The sequence below is a fragment of the Petaurus breviceps genome, unplaced genomic scaffold, assembly GCF_028583685.1.
Source record: "Petaurus breviceps papuanus isolate PSGF00001 unplaced genomic scaffold, PetGlider_PUasm1.0 520, whole genome shotgun sequence".
In the NCBI taxonomy this organism is placed as follows: Eukaryota; Metazoa; Chordata; class Mammalia; order Diprotodontia; family Petauridae; genus Petaurus; species Petaurus breviceps.
This window is the reverse complement of record NW_027186354.1, coordinates 88,586-106,706: the sequence shown is the minus strand read 5'-3', so window position 1 is coordinate 106,706 and position 18,121 is coordinate 88,586. Positions and strand designations below refer to the sequence as shown.

Genomic DNA, 18,121 nt, shown 5'->3' with positions numbered 1-18,121 from the left:
TATATATATATATATATATATATATATATATATATATATATATATTTCTTGTAAGCTTTGGTCCTTTTTTCTTTGATCTCTTTAGGTATTAAGTTTCATTGTTTCTTTTTGTATCACAGTTAAGTTCAACAATCAGTATTCCACTACATACATACACTGTATTTTGTATAGTCATCCATTTGTTCCCTAGTTGATAGACATCTACTCTGCCTCTAATTTTGCTACTATAAAAAGTACTGTTAGGAATTATTTCAGAATATATGGAATATTTCTGTCATTTGAGTCCCCTTGAGATAAATGCACTGTAAAAGCTCTGAAACAAAGTATGTAAACAGTTTAGCAACTTATACAATTACAATTTTTATATTACTGAATCAATTCATAGCACCAACAAAAGTGAATTTGTACATCTTCCTGCAAGGTGCTCCAATGACTTCAATCTTTTACTGGGTTGGTTTTTTGGCCAATTTAGTGTGTGCTGGGTAAAACTTCTGAGACTATTTTCATTTCATTTATTCTTGTGATGGTTGAGCATTTCCATTTCTTCTTTGAAGAAACTTCATATTCTTTATGGAGGAATAGCTAGTGGTCTTATCTGTTAGGGTCAACTTTCTATATATCTTGGATAGCAGACTTTAAAATTTTTTTAAATAGATTTTTAGAAGATGTGATGCAAATTTTTTTTCCCAAGTGAGTTCTGAATACAGTTTGCATGATATTTTATTATTTCTTTTTAAAATGTTTATTTTCTTTTTCTATAACCTTCATTTCCCAATGTATTCTTCCCTCAATCTGCTGAGCCCATATAACAAATATCTGATTACCTTTCAAAAATGCTTTTGTTAAAAATAAAGTTTTAGCCCTTAATCCCAGTTTCAAAAATTTATTTCCCCGACATACACAAAATTTATATATTTTTAAAAATATGGCCAATTCGGTGCTTTTTTTTGCCTGACTGTACATATTTGCTACAAGGGTTCTGTTTTGCCTTTTTCAACGTGAGAAGGGAGTGGAAAAGAAAGAAACTAGATTTTTATTTATTAAAGAATTAATTAAATTTATTTAAAAAAAAAAAACTAGTACAGCATATTCCTGGGGGAAATAAAATTTCCTTCTGGAGTACCTTGTTCTTCCTGGTAGTAAAGAAAGAGGTGTTACTGAAACTCATATTCTTTACTTCAAAATGAGTGAAATATTCCATTATATCATTTGATACAATTACAATGTTAAAGAGGTTGCTAAACTTGATATGAGATGAGGTACAGCAGATGAAGAGTTAAGAGGTACCAAATCAATAATAAACATTTGTTTTAAAGTTGATAAACTACAGTTTAAATTTAATGTAAGGTAATTGGAGTCATCATAAAAGAAAAATTATGTGATCAGAGAGATTTGTAAGAATAAATCTTACGACTCTGTATAGAATAAGGACAGAGGCAAAAGGTATAATGCCATATTGGCCATATGCATAGTCAAGTTGCAAGGTAGGGTCTGGACTAGGGCACATTCTACCTTTTACATTTCTCACCAAGAAGAACTTTGTGATGGGTTATATGTGATTGAATATGGGATATGGGTATAGAATATGATAGTTAAAGATATAGGATGGTGAAAGTACAGGTTGGTGAAGAATATCAAAGATGATCAGATTTTTGAGCAGGTAAAGGGTGCTAAATAAGAACAGTCAAGAAAAGATACTAAGTGGTTGGTGAAGATAAGTCAGTCAACAATCATTTATTTATTAAGCACTTATTGTCAGGCACTGTGCTAGGAACACAAAGAAAAGGAAAAACAGCCCCTGACCTCAAAGGAGCTTACATTCTACTCAGGGAGACAACATGTAAATTAATAGACATGCACAAGAGGGAAGGTAATTGTTTGACAGAGAAACTTCATATTCAGGGACCGTATGAACTTTAGTGGGGAAAAAAAGTTAGAACTGAAATTAGAAATGCTAAAGCATTCCCTTCAATTACAAATTTTAAAATTCTAAGAAAGGGCCCATAGACTGCTAGACTTCCAAAGGGGTCTATGATACAAAGAAGGTTCAGAACTTGAAAGAAAGGCTCTTAACAGCAGAGCAGAATGGTAAAGGTCTCCAGAAGGTTTTCATGTAAGCCATCTCAAAGGAATTTATGCAGTCTGAATCAGAGAGGAAAGTGACAGCATTTTAGGCATATGGGGGCTACTCAGGCAAAGGTACAGAAGCAGAGAAGTGTGTGAGAAACAAGCTGGCTGGCTCAGTTTGACATTAAATTGTAGGTAACAGACTGTGAGATAGGTGCTATTGTTGTAATCCCCATTTTGCAGATTATCGCTCTCCTTTCTGCACAAATTGAGAAAACTGAGGCTGAGACAGGTTAAAAATTACTTAAGGAGACAAATAAGTAGGGCAGCAAGTAAGTGTCTGGGCAGAATTCAATGTTTTTATAAAATAAAAGTAAGATCCCATATTATTGGCAACTAGTCAGAGAATTTCCTTGTGTTGACAGTACTGAATTCATTTTAGATTTTTCATGTCCTTAAAACAAATTTTTCAGTTTGTTTTTTAATCAAGAATCATGTGTGGGATGAAAAATCTTGGAAGAGTTTAATTTTATTCTTTTACTATCTAAATCTCTGGGCAGTTGTAGCTTTCGTCACTATTAAACTATTTCCTAGAGTGGAGCTTTAGGCTGTGGTCTTTAGGTTTATTATATATCTTCATGCTGCCTCACTGAATAATAACATTGTTGTTATTATATAACAATGTTATAATAACATTGCACATTCCCCTGAAATGGCCATACTATACTTAAATTTTCTTTTTTGTGCACTAAACAGAGATTCATTTTATGCCTTTAATTAAGAGAACTTCCAAGGCATAGCAGACAGAATGTTGAACTTGGAGACAGGAAAACTTATGCCGGAATCCCACCTTTACCAATTACTAATTATATATGACCTTGGTCAAATTGTTTAATCTCTATGAGCCTCAGTTTCCTCATTAGGAGGAAGTAGAAAGAACTCTGGATTTAGAGTCAGAGGGCTTGGGTTATTTAATCACCGGGGCCTGGTTCCTCATCTGTAAAATAAGGGGGGGATTGGACAAGAGTAGGGGTTTCTTAACTTTTTTTGTGACATGGACCCTTTTGGAGGTCTGAGAAGGCCTATGGATCCCTTCTGAGTATAATATTTTTCAAGACACAAAATACATAGGATTACAAAGGGAACAATTAATGAAACATAACTGTCAAAATATATGAAAAGACCAATTTCATAGATCCCAAGTTTAAAACCTTTGTACCTAGAGGACCTATAAGGTCCCACTGAGCTCTAAATCTGTAATCCTCCCATAATCCTAAACATATGTTTACTCCTAAGAGAGACTGTGTTTGCATTATTTTATGGTAGCACCTGGAATAATAGTACCCTGGCCTAAGCTTTTTATTTGACATAATAGGCATCTCATAATCATTGAAGACTTAAAAGCCTTCACTGATAACTGAGGCATATATGGGCTCACCATAAAGTAATAAGACGCATTTCATAACCCATGAATGGAAAACGTAATCTATAGTTTGACTACTTTAACCATTCCTTATGTATCTGTTGGCACTCCCCCCATTCCCACATTTGTGGAGAATACCTGGTTTAGAAACTCCTCATATGATAATATAACAATACATAATAATATATGAAACAGTGATAGTGTTGAATGAATATAAATTGTTGTATCATTTCATAGATTAAAAGCTGGATAGATGATCCTTTGTGAAATACAAATTTTGAAGCAAAGTTTTTAATGATGTGGAACATTTTTTCACATGGTAGATAATTTAACTTTCATTTGAAAAGTCCATATTTTTTGGCCACTTTTCTCTTGGGGAAACACATGGCATTTTCCTGTTTACAACTGGAAGCACTTTTATTCTCTAGAGTAAGTATTGTTTATCCATATATTTTTTTTTTCCTACCAAGCAAGTGATCAGTTATATTTGGATGGAAACCAACAGAGATCCAAACCTATGGATTAGTTTAGCTGTCCTGGCCTTTCTAAGGTTTGCTGAGGAATTCCATCATTAAGAAGAAAATTGCCTGCTGTAGAACATTTTGGTTGGTAACTTGTGTCTCTTTCCACTCTATTCCAAGGCTTCAGGGAAATGACAAATATCTCCTCCTCACAAAAAGGGTGGGAGCCCCCACAGTTGTAGCCTAATGGGCTAATATGTGGGAAGAGAACTTTAGATAATATGTAGAAGTGAAGTAAAATGGAGTGGAATTAGAAGCAAGACTATTAATAAGTTATTATTCTCCAATTCTCATCCATTAAGTTCTTAATCTTTTTAAAAAATGTAATGCTTGCCATTAAAGTTAATAGAAAAGTAAAAACTTTAACAGCCTTCCGAACAGACCCTGTATTACAGAATTATAGAATTTTAGTATCTGAAGGAAGCAGAGGGCCAGGGAAAGTTAGCTGCAGAGCTGGGACTGGAGCGTGCTCATTGATCTTTAAGCCATTTTGCCCAAGGGTAGCAGAATTCACCAAATAAAAATGACTTCATGAGATAACTCTAGGTTCATGCTTATTATCTGGAAGACAACTGATGTTTGGCTCTTAGCATTGACAATGTTTCCACTAGCTTTTCCAGATTTTAATGCAAATAGGGCCTGTATTTTTGCTTAAATGTTTTTGTCATAAGGGAGAGTGCAGTCTGGAGGGACAGAAGGTTGAAATGACCAATAGAAAGACAGAAGGCATCAATAAATGTATTTTTTAAAGATTTTTAGATATTAGCTTACAGTGCTTCATTATGAACAGAATTTGGTTAGAAATTTGCCAACCGTCTCACAAGCTATTCTGTTTTATTTTTACTGAAATTATGCACATCCCTTAGATTTCAGGTAAGATACCAACTGGCTTGTGACTGATCTCATGGCCATCACTGAGTGGAAAAAATCATTTTGGAGAGGGGACCCACTTCCTTTCACTACCAGCAACAAGTGTCGACCAACTGTCACCAACAAGAAATTAGGCACAAGAAGCCTAGAAATGTCAGTACTACACACCATAATACCATTCCTGCTTCCAGTCCAGTCTTCAAAGTCATCATCTGGAGGAGTAACTCCTATGACAAAGGGGCCAGCCATTCCCACCAATTACCAAACTGTCTTCCAACTGCTACATCAAGGGCAGGCAAACCAGCCTAACTGAAGCAGCAAGGCACCCTGAGAGGAAGTAGCATGTGCCAAGCAAGTCAAACCAATACCAGCTTGACCACCACTTCCCCTTAGACCATGATGGAAACAGTCCAGAACCAGGAACCCAAGAACCTTGGCAATGGCAGTGCTTCCAGCCCCGTGTCCTCAAACATCATCCTGGGAAGCAACTCTTATGGAGAGCAGCCCTGGCAACTGCTCCTTCAGGTGCTATAAGCCATAGCTGTTTAAAGAGTCAGAAAAGAAATTTCTTGCCTCCCTATGTTACAGTCTTTGATACAGTCTAGGTGGTTCAACATCTGAAACTGGTAAGATTTTTTCAGTGTAAAAGACATTAAAGAAAAGGCATTAACATTTACTTTGATGCTGTCCCATAAGGACCTTTCTGTCTGACCCAGAGTTGAAACTTTCCATATGTATTGTCTCTCCCATCAGAATGTGAACTCCTTGAGAGCATCAGGGACTTTGTTACTTTTCTATTTGTGTCCCCAGCACTTATCACATATTAAGTGTTTCATTCATTCATTCATTCATTAAAAGGTTAAGTGATTTGCCCAAGGTTACATAGCCAGTATGTCAGAGACAGGACTTGAATCCAGGTTTTCCTACTAATTACCTCTGCTTAACATAACTGTGCTAACCTCAGCTTAAAAATAATGTTCGAGAATAAATGCATTCATAGTGCCTTCCTAAATTAAACAGCAATTCTATCCTTTGATCTCATGCCCTTCTGACCCTCTAGGAGTTTGCCTCTTTAATCATCCTCCTGTTCACCTTCAATCTTTTCACTGGCTGCTCTTCTGCTTATCAACATTCCCAGATATCCCTCAGCCATTAAAAAAAAAAAACTTTCACTTGACCAAGACAACCAGTCAAGTAAATGTCCCCTCTCTCCCTCAAGCCTTCATTTCCTACCTGGCTATGCTACTTTGGGACTTCTCTGACTTCTCCACCATGCCTTGGGAAACTCATCATTGGGAAAAATCTCATCATTCTACACCACATTACAAAGCCCTAATACTCACACTTCATTACTTGAGAGCTCTCCTTGATATTCTCTTGTTTCTTGGTTTTGGGGAAAATCATTCTCTCCTGGTTCTCTGCCTACCGATCTGATGCTCCTCTATCTCTCCTCTATCCTCTAACCCTAGTCTGGGCTCTCTTCTCTTCCCCCTCTATGCTAGCTACTTTACTTGGTGAGTTCATTAGCTCCCATGGACTTAATTATCTCCATGTTGAAGAAATCTTAAACCTACCTGGTCCAATCCCAACCTCTTGGACTACTTCCAATCTTGCATCTCCAACTATTCAGACCTCTCAAACTGGATGTCCAGAAGACATCTTAAACGCAATATATCCAAAATATTACTCATTATTTTCCCCCTAAACTCTACCCTCCTCCTTTCCCTATTGGTATAGAGGGCAATAATATCCTCCCAGTCCCTCAAGCTTACAATCTAGGAGTTATCTTGGACCCCCGCACTCACTCTCACACCTCACATCCAAGCTGTTGCCAACGACTAAAGATTTAGCCTTTGCAAACCCTGTTCTCTGACACTGCTACCATTCTGGTGCAAGACTTCATAATCACATGCCTGGACTACTGTATCACCCTGCTGGTGGATCTGTCTGCCTAAAGTCTCTGCCTGCTCCAATCCATCCTCCATTCAGCCACTACAGTGATTTTCCTAAAAAAGCAGATCATGTCACCCTCTCTGCTCAATAAACTCCAGTGGTTTCCTACTGCCTCCAGGAACAAATACAAAATGCTCTGGGGCATTCAAAGCCCTCATAAACTAATTCCCTCCTACCTTTCCAGTCTTAGTTCCCACCTTACTTCCTACCTTTTTCACCTGGCTACACTACTTTGGGATTTCTCTGACTTCTCCACCATGCCCCAGACACCTTCTCCTCTTCCTCACTTTACAGATTCCTTTTGTGCATCTTCTCCCACCAGACTGTAAGCTCCTTGAGGATAGATAGGAACTTTTTCTTCTAATTTGTATCCCTAGCATTTAGCAGACTACCAGGAACATTGTAAGCTCTTAAGAAATATTTATTGATTATTGACTTATAATCACTTCAACTCTCTTACCTCCTTTCTCAATCTTTCTCTATTTGAACTGCTTTATCCAAAAGTGGGCAGCTAGGTAGGGCAGTGGATAGAGCTTCAGGGCCTGGAGTCAGAAAGACTCATCTTCCTGAGCTGCGTAACTCTAGCCAAGTTACTTAATCCTATTTGCCTCAGCTCCTCATCAGTAAAATGAACTGGAGAAGTAAATGGTAAACCACACCAGTATCTTTGTCAAGAAAACCCCAAATGTGGTCACAAAGCGTCTGACAAAACTGAAACAACACAACAATCCAAAAGTACTGTGGATCTCTTAAAATTTTATAGATGGGAGTGGCCAGTTAGCACAGCGAGTAAGAGCACCAGCTCCAGTGTCGGGATGACCTGGAGATCGAATCCCGGGCTCAGACACTTAGCACCATCAAGAAACACCTGGCCGCGTAACCTTGAGCAAGTTACTTAACCCCAATTGCTTAAAAAAAAATTTTTTTTATAGATGCCGTTTTAAAAATGAGCTATTTCTGAATATACTCCCCAACTTCATCCAACAATTCAGTGATATCTTAAATGCTAACTCCAAAGGTCCTTTTTCAATAACACTTTTACTTGACCTCACTACACATCCTGACTGTTAACCAACCTTCTCCTATATAGCATTCTCTCCTGCTACAATTTTCTTAACTAAATGTGGGTGGCCCTCTATGGATCTTTCCTGAATCCTCTTCTCTTCCCACAGTGACATCATTAGCTTTGATCAGTTCAATTATTACATATATGCACATAACCCCATAATCTAAATGTCTGGTTCTCAGTTCTCTGAGCTCCACTACCACAGGATCAAATGCCTCCTGGACATTTCCACAGTCTTGTCAAATTCAACACCAAGGGTACCATCATCTTTCCAGATGCACAACCCCAGAATCATCAACAACTCATCCATAATCCTTGAGAGTTTTATCACCCCAACATCTCTTGTATCAGCTCCTTCTCTGTACTCATGCAGCCACCAACCCAAGCTCAGGCCCTCATCAGTCTCATCTTGTCCAACTATTGTGAAAGCCTCTCAATTACTTTCTTCTCTCTAATCCATCCTTCAGAGTTACCACAATAATATTTCTACAGCACAGGTCTGATCATGTCACAATACCCCTGCTAAAAAAGGTCTAGTGGTTCTCTATTAAGGGTAAAATACAAATTCCTTTGTTGCCTATTTAAATTTAGATGCTGGCTATGGTATACTTTTCTAGATTTATTCATATTACACCCCTTTACATGCTCCTCATTCCAGCCAAACTAGCTTGTTATTCCCTCTACATCCCATCTTTTCTCTCTGTCTCTGTCTCCCTCTCCCTCACTCCCTCCTCCATGCTTGGGATGCTCTCCTTCCTTACCTCAGCCTTCTTACAATCCTTAGTTTCCTCTAGAGATCTGCTCAGATATGACCTCCTACAAAAGGCCTTCCCTGACTACCCCTCCCCAAAGTTACTTTTACATACTTTGTATATGCTTTATATTTGCTTATTTGTCAACACAATGAATCCTCCTAGTAGAATATAAGTTCTCTAGGGCAAACAAAAAGTTATTATTTTTTTCATTATAGTCCCAGGACCAAGAACCTAGGTACAAGTACCTAGTACATGGTAGGTGCTTAATAAATGCTTATTGATTTGAATTGAGAAGACTACCACGAAATAAAAAGGAGATATGAATGAAGAAATAGAAAAAAAGCTGGTAGGAAAGTCCTACCACCTGAATACTGGTGTAGACACTGCTGTGTTGTGCAAATCACTTGTCCTCCCTAGGTCTCATTTGCCTTAACTACATAAACATGGGGGCAAGCCCTAGTCTAGCTTGTGATGGTCAAAGAAGATGATAAGGTGATAATGCTTTGCAAATTATGAAGCTCTATACAAATGTAAGATATTACTATTGGGCACTGACCTTATACTAGGTCTTTGATTTTTGAAGAAGCTTCTTGGTCACTGTATCACCTGCACCATGCTTTAAACACTAGGAAATGTTTAGCAAGCTACAAATAACAATGATAGTAAGTTTTATCAGTAGGTAACCTAATTAGGAACCAAGTATTTACAACAAACTTTTGGTCACCACTACCCTGGGCTAAATTTGATTCTGCAATACAGATGTGAAAAATTCTAGCCACTATGAAAATTTTTGAATCACTCATGAACATTGTTCTTTCTAGTCAAACAGTTTTAAATGCTGAATAGACATACACATACACACACTTAATTTTCTTCTAAAACACTCATTATGGGAATGATTCAAACTCTGAATTCTTTGCTCTCAGGTTAAACTACCACTTCAATAAAAATCTACTGCTACCAGACAGTAAGCAGCAATTGCTGATCTTAAAACTACTTTTTATCTTTTTAATGTTTAGGGAATAGAGAGCTAGCCTCAAAGTCGGTTAGATCTGGGTTAAAGTCCCACTTCTGACACATACTGGCCCTGGGGCAAGTCAAAATTTCTGAGCACTCCAGTGAAGTTAAACTCAAATAGAATCAGATCCCTGTGGGCCATATTTAGAAAATAACAAATTTAACATTATCTTTGTGGTACATTTTTATTTTGTTGAGTATTTCCCAATTACATTTTAATCTGGTTCAAGTAGCACTTGGGAACCAGTCTGACAACCCTGCCCTAGGCAACTCCCTAAGACCCTAGCAGATCATTTAACCTTTTTCAGCCTCAGTTTTCTTACCTATAAAAATGGAGATAATAATAGCACCTATCTCACAGGGTTGTGGTTAGGATCAAATGAGAATAATGTATGTAAAGCACTTAGTAAACTTTAAAGTCTCATATAAATGCTAGCTATTCATTGCATATTATTAAGACTAGTTATAAGGGGCGGCCAGGTAGCACAGCGAGTAAGAGCACCGACTCCAGTGTCAGAACGACCTGGAGATCGAATCCCGGGCTCATACACTTGGCACCCACCCAGAAACACCTGGCCGTGTAACCTTGAGCAAGTTACTTAACCCTGATTGCTTAATATAAAAAAAAAAAGACTAGTTATAGAAACTGCATGGGTAGGAGTTACCTAATCTGGAATTCTCTATGCCAATGAAATTACAGGTCTAGTCCTAATCCCTAAAATGGTTTTGTGACAGTCATTTTAGAAACATGGTATTTCCAGCAAACATTTATTCTCCAGCATATTCAAAACTGTGTCATGCAGAACCCTGGTGTTCCATATACTATTGAGAGTTCTTTGAAAAGAAACTTCAATATAGCAATATTTTTCCCTCTAAAATATTAAATATACAATCATGCATGTATCAAATATGGATTATACAAAGCACTTTTCAAATATGAAAGTAAGTTTCATTTCTTCCAAAATGCTGCCAAGCAGTTAAGTATACCCCTTGATTCATATTTGCGTGTTTCATCAATGTATCAAACTTTTCTATGGCAAAATTAATTAGGGAAATGCTGTTCTTAGACCGGTGGTCTAAACTGGAAGTTCAGGTCCCCTATGAAATCGTGACTTTAATTCAAAGAGGCAGTGGACCATCTGGAGAGTGGGAAGATGGGAAGTACAACTTTTCAACCTTCTTCAAACTGCCTGAATTGCCTCAGTGAAGGAGATAGTTCTACTACTACTCAGGCACCATTGGGGAAATTCTCTCCAATCCTATAACCAATTCTTATCCCTCAGGTCTCCTCCTAGTTGTGACAAAGACCCCTCTGAGAGCTAGCTAATTGGCTCTTTTCATTTCCCCTGGAACAAACGAGATGCAAAGAATGATGAGGCAGTCACAGGGATAGGTTGCGATTTGCAATAAAAATTCTTTTACATTTTCTTTCCCCCTTAACTCACCCGTCTTGTCACCTTCCCTATTTCTGTCCAGTATTGACATCCTTCAAATCCTGGGTGTCATCATCTTCAGTGTATCCTCAATGTGATATTCAAAATCTTACTCTTCCTCACCCCACATGCCCAATCAGTGGACAAATGTATCTCACTACTCACACTGCCAGCATCCTAGGTTAGGTCCTCACTACCTCTCAAAAGAACTAAGACTGCAAGTGCCTTCTATTTAGTCTCCCCGTCGTAAGTCTTTTCCTTCTACAATCCATTTTCCACACAGCTGCCAAAGTGACTTTCCGAAAGAAAAAATCTGATCATGTCACTACTCTACTTAATAAATTCTAGCAGCTCCCTACTGAATCTAGGAAGAAACATTATTTTATTTTAGCTGATCCTTTTTTAATCTCTATTTTTGCATAACCTTTAGAATGTAAGTAATTATTATTACTACAAAAATATAACTTTAGGGATGTACATAATTAGTAGTACAATATTATATACAATTTATTTTTTAAAAAGTAAAAGTACATATGTTGTGGGAGCATGCTTAAATGCTTTTTACTATTAGGGAATACAATAAAAACAGTTTAGAAATCACTATTCTAGACTAATCCCAAAACAGGTCATAATATATCTGAATTTTCAGTAAATTTCAATAAACATATTCATTTATTCAAAGCTACAGCAGTAGCAAAACACAAGTATCTTTATAAGTCTGTGTTTATATATTACATTAGTAAAATTCATTCCTATACTATAATTTTTTCTTTTTTTGCTTTTTGTAGGGGAATTGGGGTTAAGTGACTTGCCTAAAGTCACATGGCTAGTTTTTGTGTTGTGTCTGAGGCCAGATTTGAACTCGGGTCCTCCTGACTCCAGGGCTGGTGCTCTATTCACTGAGCCACCTAGCCGCCCCTATACTATAAATTTTAATCAAATTATGTGTCAATGAAAGGCTGATTTCTTACATGGAGTAAGAATTCAAGTAATTGTGCCCATGAAAATTTCTTTATAATTAGTAGCTTCATTAATATTAAAAACATTACATTCCAAAATCTTAGACCCTTCACCACAGTCAACAATACAATTTACTGGTGCACCTGCCACTTCTTAGCCTTTATTCATTTTCACCATTTTGCTATTACAGATAAACTGTCACAAATAATAAGAGGTGCAAGAAACTAATATACAGAGATAAAGCACTCAGTATGAAATGTTAATGCAAAAGTATATAAAAGAAAGATACCTAAAAAATCATTTCTAAGACTATGACACTAAGGATCCTGTTATAGAGATACATTTGGAAAAGATACAAGCCACTAACCAACTGTAAGCCTTTGGTTAAATCACAATCTTGTTGGGTCTTAGTTTCCTCACCTTTCAAATTAGAGAGGACTAACTAGGTGGTTTATAAGGTTAATCAAATTCTATCATTAAAATTGTAGGCCTAAATTCTATAAGCCAGTGTCTGTATAAACTCCACTCTTCGGGGTGACTAAAGCACCAGCCTGGAGTCAGGAGGACCCGAGTTCAGTTCTCATAAAAAAAAAAACTAGCCGTGTAACCTTGGGCAAGTTACTTAACCCAATTCCCTCCAAAAGGAAAAAAAAAATTAAAATTAAAAAAAAAAATAAACTCCACTCTACAAACTGCACTAATCTGTTATGCATACAATTATTATATAAAGATGTGATGAATATCTCAGACAATTTAAAGTGAAACTTAAAAGGAACAATCTTAAGTATTTTTTCAAAAGACTTTTATACCATTATGCATACAAAAGCTTAAGATAAATTTCTACCACTCTGAAAAACTATTAGCTTTTATGATTCGAAATTCCTCATTTTCATAATCTTACATCCAAATTTTCCCTTCAAAGTACTACTTAGAACAGAGTGTAAAACACTTTATGTAACTAACTCTAAATTATCATTTAGAAGGCAAAAAGTTCATGTTCAAATTGATTTCTCAATACTGTTCATAAATAACTACTAAAAGTAACCTTGCTACATGTAACAGGAAAACGAAAACTTCTAGTGCTTCCATCTACAAAAAGGTCCAGTGAGTAGAATATTACTTTTTCTTACTGTAATGAAAATATGCCATTACGCTAGGATCTAACCACAGAATGGAAATCTCCAAAGATCTTCATTAACACTTTGCCTCAGAAATCAAAAGGCTAAAACAAACAAAACCTCAAACCAAAACAAAGCACAAGAATAGCTGGTGAAAGCCAATGGAAGGACAAGGTGAAGACAGTAATTCTTAATAACAATAATTCGGTTCAAGATAATCTGTTCATGAATCTAACAGTATGTATGTTGCTATTGTCTCCTTCAAAACAAAGATTAAAATCAGAGGAAAATATTTCTGGCAAATAAAAAATGTGCCATGTTGAGGTAACAAGTTTTGGACTGTTTTGAACTAAAATTCAGGAAGCACTTTAATTCTTTTGCCATATTTAAATCTCTCTGCCTCAGCTCCCCCACTTCTAAAAATGACACTGTACATTTCCAAATCCCATTGAAAAACATCATATTATTTGCAAATAATAGTATTTGCAAATATACTACACAGACTTTCCCAAAAGTCTTGAGGCAGTTTTAAGCTTTTAAAGGTTAAAACTTCACAAAGACACCCTATATGACAAGAGAAATGCTAAATAAACAAGTAAAAACTTTAAAAACATTGCTATCTTTTTATAAGCAGGGTTCTTACTAACAATATGAAACAGCTTTTAGCTATAAACTATCATTTCATGTAGTTTTTTTTTAAAGAAAATGAGCAGTAGTTAATGAGTTAACAGGCACCGTTTAAATTCTGTGGGACTTTTTATACTCTTGACCTCTAAATAATATATAATAGATTTTTCCAGTCAACTAGATTGGGATTTAACAATTTCAATTTGCATAACTCAAATGTTAGTGGCTACTAAAGAGTCAAAGCTCAATTTTAACAAACTTATAAAGAGATATATTTGACTTTTCCTTTATGACCAAATCTGAAGAGATAATAATGAACAGAAATACCAACGGGAAGAGAGATGGGGGGAGGGGGGGTGTAAAGCTTATAAACAAGTGACAGACCAATAATAAAATAAATTTAAGAATCTAACCAATGGTCTACAGTCCTGATTTCACAACACTCAGGAGTAACCCAAATATCTTGCTGCTTCCAAAATAAATTTTAAAATCCTAAGGCTTTTTAATTTTTTAAATCGATTTCTAAGTCTGAGCAAATTTTTAGATGTCCTCCAAACAAGTGTGGCAACAGCAGAAAGTTTAGGAATCAGTCCTCCATGAAATGGAATCTGACCCTCAATACCCAATTCTAAATTCCTCTTCTGTCTCATTTGGGGGAAAAGTTATTCTAAGTCACAAGAGGCAGGCAGGCAGGTCAGACGGAGATGGAGAGACAGGTAAAATAGTGGGGAAGAAGACAATAGGGAAGATTATCCCAAATCCTGCCTCCTACCCTCTAGCTGCCTCATTACAAGAGTCCTGGGCCTCCCCCTGCCTTAATTCTGGTTCACTCTTCCACGTTCCAGTCTCCCCTATTTCATCTGAGCCCACCTTCCTTCTCCCTACAGTCCCTCCCTCCTTCCTTCCCCGCTTAACCCCGCACCTGACCCCTACCCAAAACCTCACTCGTCCCCATCTCTCACAGCGGAGCCCCTCCACAGGCCACCTTTTCCCTTCAGTCTCTGTGCCCTCCCGAACCCCTTAGACTTCACCGGTCTAGCCCGGAGGCCAGGAAGGGCCCGGAGCCCCTCACCCCGCCCCTCCGTTCGAGCCGCAGGGTCTCGCGCCGTTCACCCGGCGCCCCCGCGCCCCTCAGTTCATGCCCCTCACTCCGCCCCTCAGCCCACGTCCCTCCGCCCTCCCCTCCCCCCTCCCTAACCCAGGTCGCTCTCCTCTGGAGAGGGGAGGCCTCAGAGCCCGAGGGCCACTCACTCGAGCGCCGCCGCCGCCGCCGCCGCCGAGGCTTGAAAGGTATCGCCGCCGGCCGGCCGGCCGAATGTTCCGGCTCGGTCCCCGCAGCCCTTACAGCAGCCCCTAGGGAGAGAGAGAGGCACCGCCTCCAGCTCTGCCCTCCCCGGGCCCAGCCGCCACCGCCGCCGCCATATTGTGCGCTTCCTTCCCTCCTCCTCCTTTCGCTCTCCTCCCCTCCGGCGTCCTTCGTCATCGCGTCGCGCTCCAGGACCTCCCCCAACCAATGGGAGGAGCTGACGATGACATAATCTCTCCCCTCCCTAGCCTGGGGCGTTGTGGGTAGACAGTAGAATTTGTTGAAGCTGGTTGATACTTAGTTCCAGTTCAAAACGTCAGTTCTGTGCTTACTATGTGCTAAGTTCTGTACTAAATGGTGGAGAATGCAAAGTTAAATTAAAAAAAAAAACGCTCCCTGCCCTCAAGAAGTGTATAGTCTCGTAAAATATACAAATGTCACATGATACAAGGCAATGTGATAAGTTGCTCCAGAGTTGGTAAAGAATCCGGTCGGTTTTGTGGACTCGGGTGGTGACCTGTGGGTGAGGCTAAGCTGTCCTCCCGAATCTGTACATCCACCTGCACGCTTTCTCAGAGCTCCCAGGCCTATATTTACAGCCGCCCGCAGGCTGTCTTCCCCTGGCTTTGCACTAACTGTACATCCAAAACCAAGTATCATCAGAGTTAGGAGAACCTCGGTTCAAGACGGTCTCTGAGGATAGCCTAACCTATGGATGGATGGGTGGGTGGAGTATTAAGTACTTTGAGCCTCAGCTTCCTCATTTGCAAAATGACGAGGAATAACCTGATTAGAATTGATGAGGTACAGCTCGGGGAACCCCCTGGAACTCTCCTTGAATCTGAGGCCATAGCCTTTCATTATCACTAGACCCAGATCTCTGTTACTAGCCTAGCCGTCCTTTGTCTGTCATCCCCAGGTAGCCTTCAGCTACTTCCCACCCTTAATCCTCTAGATCCTCCTCAGACTCCTCCTCTAGACCACCCACAACCTTTCTGTATATAAGAACCATCTTGTCTCCAATCTAGAACAGACTCATTCTGTGTCAGATTATTCTGGCCTGCTTGCCAGTACAAGTGTCCCAGATACTCAAGCTCCTTAAGAGACTGCCAATTATGGCGAACCTCTAATAAACTTTGCTTTACTTTGATTTAGAGAAGCCTTGAGTTGAATTCATTCAGCAGGACGCAGTGTGTTGGTATTTTGGGATCTAAGCACCCCTAAACCTTAAACCTCAACAGAATGATGTTGAAGTATCCAAAACATAGCCAGATATCAGACATGGATGTATCCATATTGGTGGATACTAAGCATAAATACTTTAGACTTGGCAACTTGCCCTGGTACAAGAACATATCAAAGATAGTGAGGTACAGAGGAAAGAGTGTAGCTCCGGAGTGAGAAGACCTGGATTCAAGTCCTGCCTATGATACTACCTAATTAGCTTTGGGCAAGTCACTTTATCTCCCTGTGCCTGAGGTTCTTCATATGAACAATGAATTGGTTGAACTCAATGCCCCCTAAAGTCTCCTCAAATCTAAATCTATGATCATACTATGTAGGGGAAATTGTCCTGAGTTTTTTTAACATCTTTCTTTTTCCTAAAAAGAAAAAAGTTTTATTGATGCTTTATTTTTATTTCTATGTCACTTTTCCATGACTCTACTCCCATAGAACCTTCCCATATACCAAAGAAGCATATTTAAGCAAAACAAAGCAACAGTGGAGAGAAATCAGTAGATTACCTTTGATCTTCTGAAGTCAAAGTCTCTAATCCATTCTTTGCTTTTCCCCCAAGGCAGTCAGGGTTAAGTGACTTGCCCAGAGTCATACAGCTAGTAAGTATGAAATGTATGAGTCTGATTTTGAACTCAGATCCTCCTGCCTCCCTGGCTGGTGCACCTACTGTACCACCTAGCTGCCCTTCCAATTCATTCTTAACTCAGGAAACAGTCTGAGTAATCTTCCTGACTGTCACTCTGATTATATCACTACCTGAAAAATCTTCAGTGGAACATGATTGCCAACATGATGTTTAACTCCCTATCCTGGCATTCAAGGCCTTCAGCAATCTGGCTTCAACCTACTTCTCCAGCCTTACTTACCTCATATCCCTTGTTATATTCTAGTTGCCCCCATCTCACCCTGTCCCCTTCAGTGTCAGTGTTTTTGCTCCCATGCTTGGAACAGACGCCTCCTTTTACCCTATTTCTATTTTAGTTCCTTCTTTGTCTCAAGGCCCAGCTCAGAAACCACCCCCTCCATGAAACTTTCCCTCCCCTCACCACAGATGGAAATAACCTTTCCTTCTGTAAATTTCTCACAGCACTTTGCCTGGTTCCCATTTGCCCCTAGTATAACCTACCTTGTATCATACTTATTTGCATTCCTGTCATTTTTTTCATTCCATTAGACTTCAAGCTCATTCACAGCAAGTTCTTCATCATTTTCCATTTTTGCATCTCAGGCATCTAGCACAGTACCTTGCACACAGGAGCTACTTACTAAATGGGGTAGGGTTTTTTTTTTTAATTGAATCTCCTTACTCAGAAGGTTCCAAGGTAATGAATTACGTGACAGTAGAAACAGGAGTAGGTGTAAGCAAAGTAGATAGCTGCCTAAGTCAAAATACAGAGAAATGGGAAACAAGGGACGTATTTGTCAGAAAATTTCACTCTTTGCAAAAGCATATTATTAAATTGTGATTATACCTGTACATAAGTAATTATAGTTTTATTGTGCTTCTATTGCTACATCTAAATGGAAATAAACTACTCTTTTAGGATATAGAATTTTGCCATACTTCTATGGAGGAGATGGAGGGAAATTGTGATTTCTAAACCTTAGCTAGAGAGCTCTTTGTTCCAAACTATAGATAACAGGTTGTAAACTCTTCAAATTAAAGGCTAAAGGGTAGGTAACCAACTGCAATTACAAACATTTCAGTTATGTATGGCCAAAAGTCCCACCCCTGCTGGAAATGAGAGATTAGTATGTTGTTCATG

General features: G+C 38.6%; 1 protein-coding gene across 3 annotated transcripts in view; it reads right to left on the bottom strand.

Annotated features, from left to right (window-relative positions):
- UBAP1 (ubiquitin associated protein 1) overlaps nt 1-15,308 on the bottom strand; it is a 57,405-nt gene extending 42,097 nt beyond the window's left edge. For 2 of the 3 annotated variants that reach the window (XM_069101900.1, XM_069101899.1), the window contains exon 1: nt 15,062-15,202. Coding sequence is in view for 1 of the 3 variants with exons in the window: in XM_069101901.1 (XP_068958002.1) it covers nt 15,062-15,293 (232 nt within the window). In the remaining 2 variants the exon portion in view is untranslated. Of the gene's footprint in view, nt 1-15,061 lie in introns of all 3 variants that reach the window. The other variant, XM_069101901.1, reaches the window with a different exon arrangement.
- Between the last annotated feature and the right edge of the window lie 2,813 nt (nt 15,309-18,121).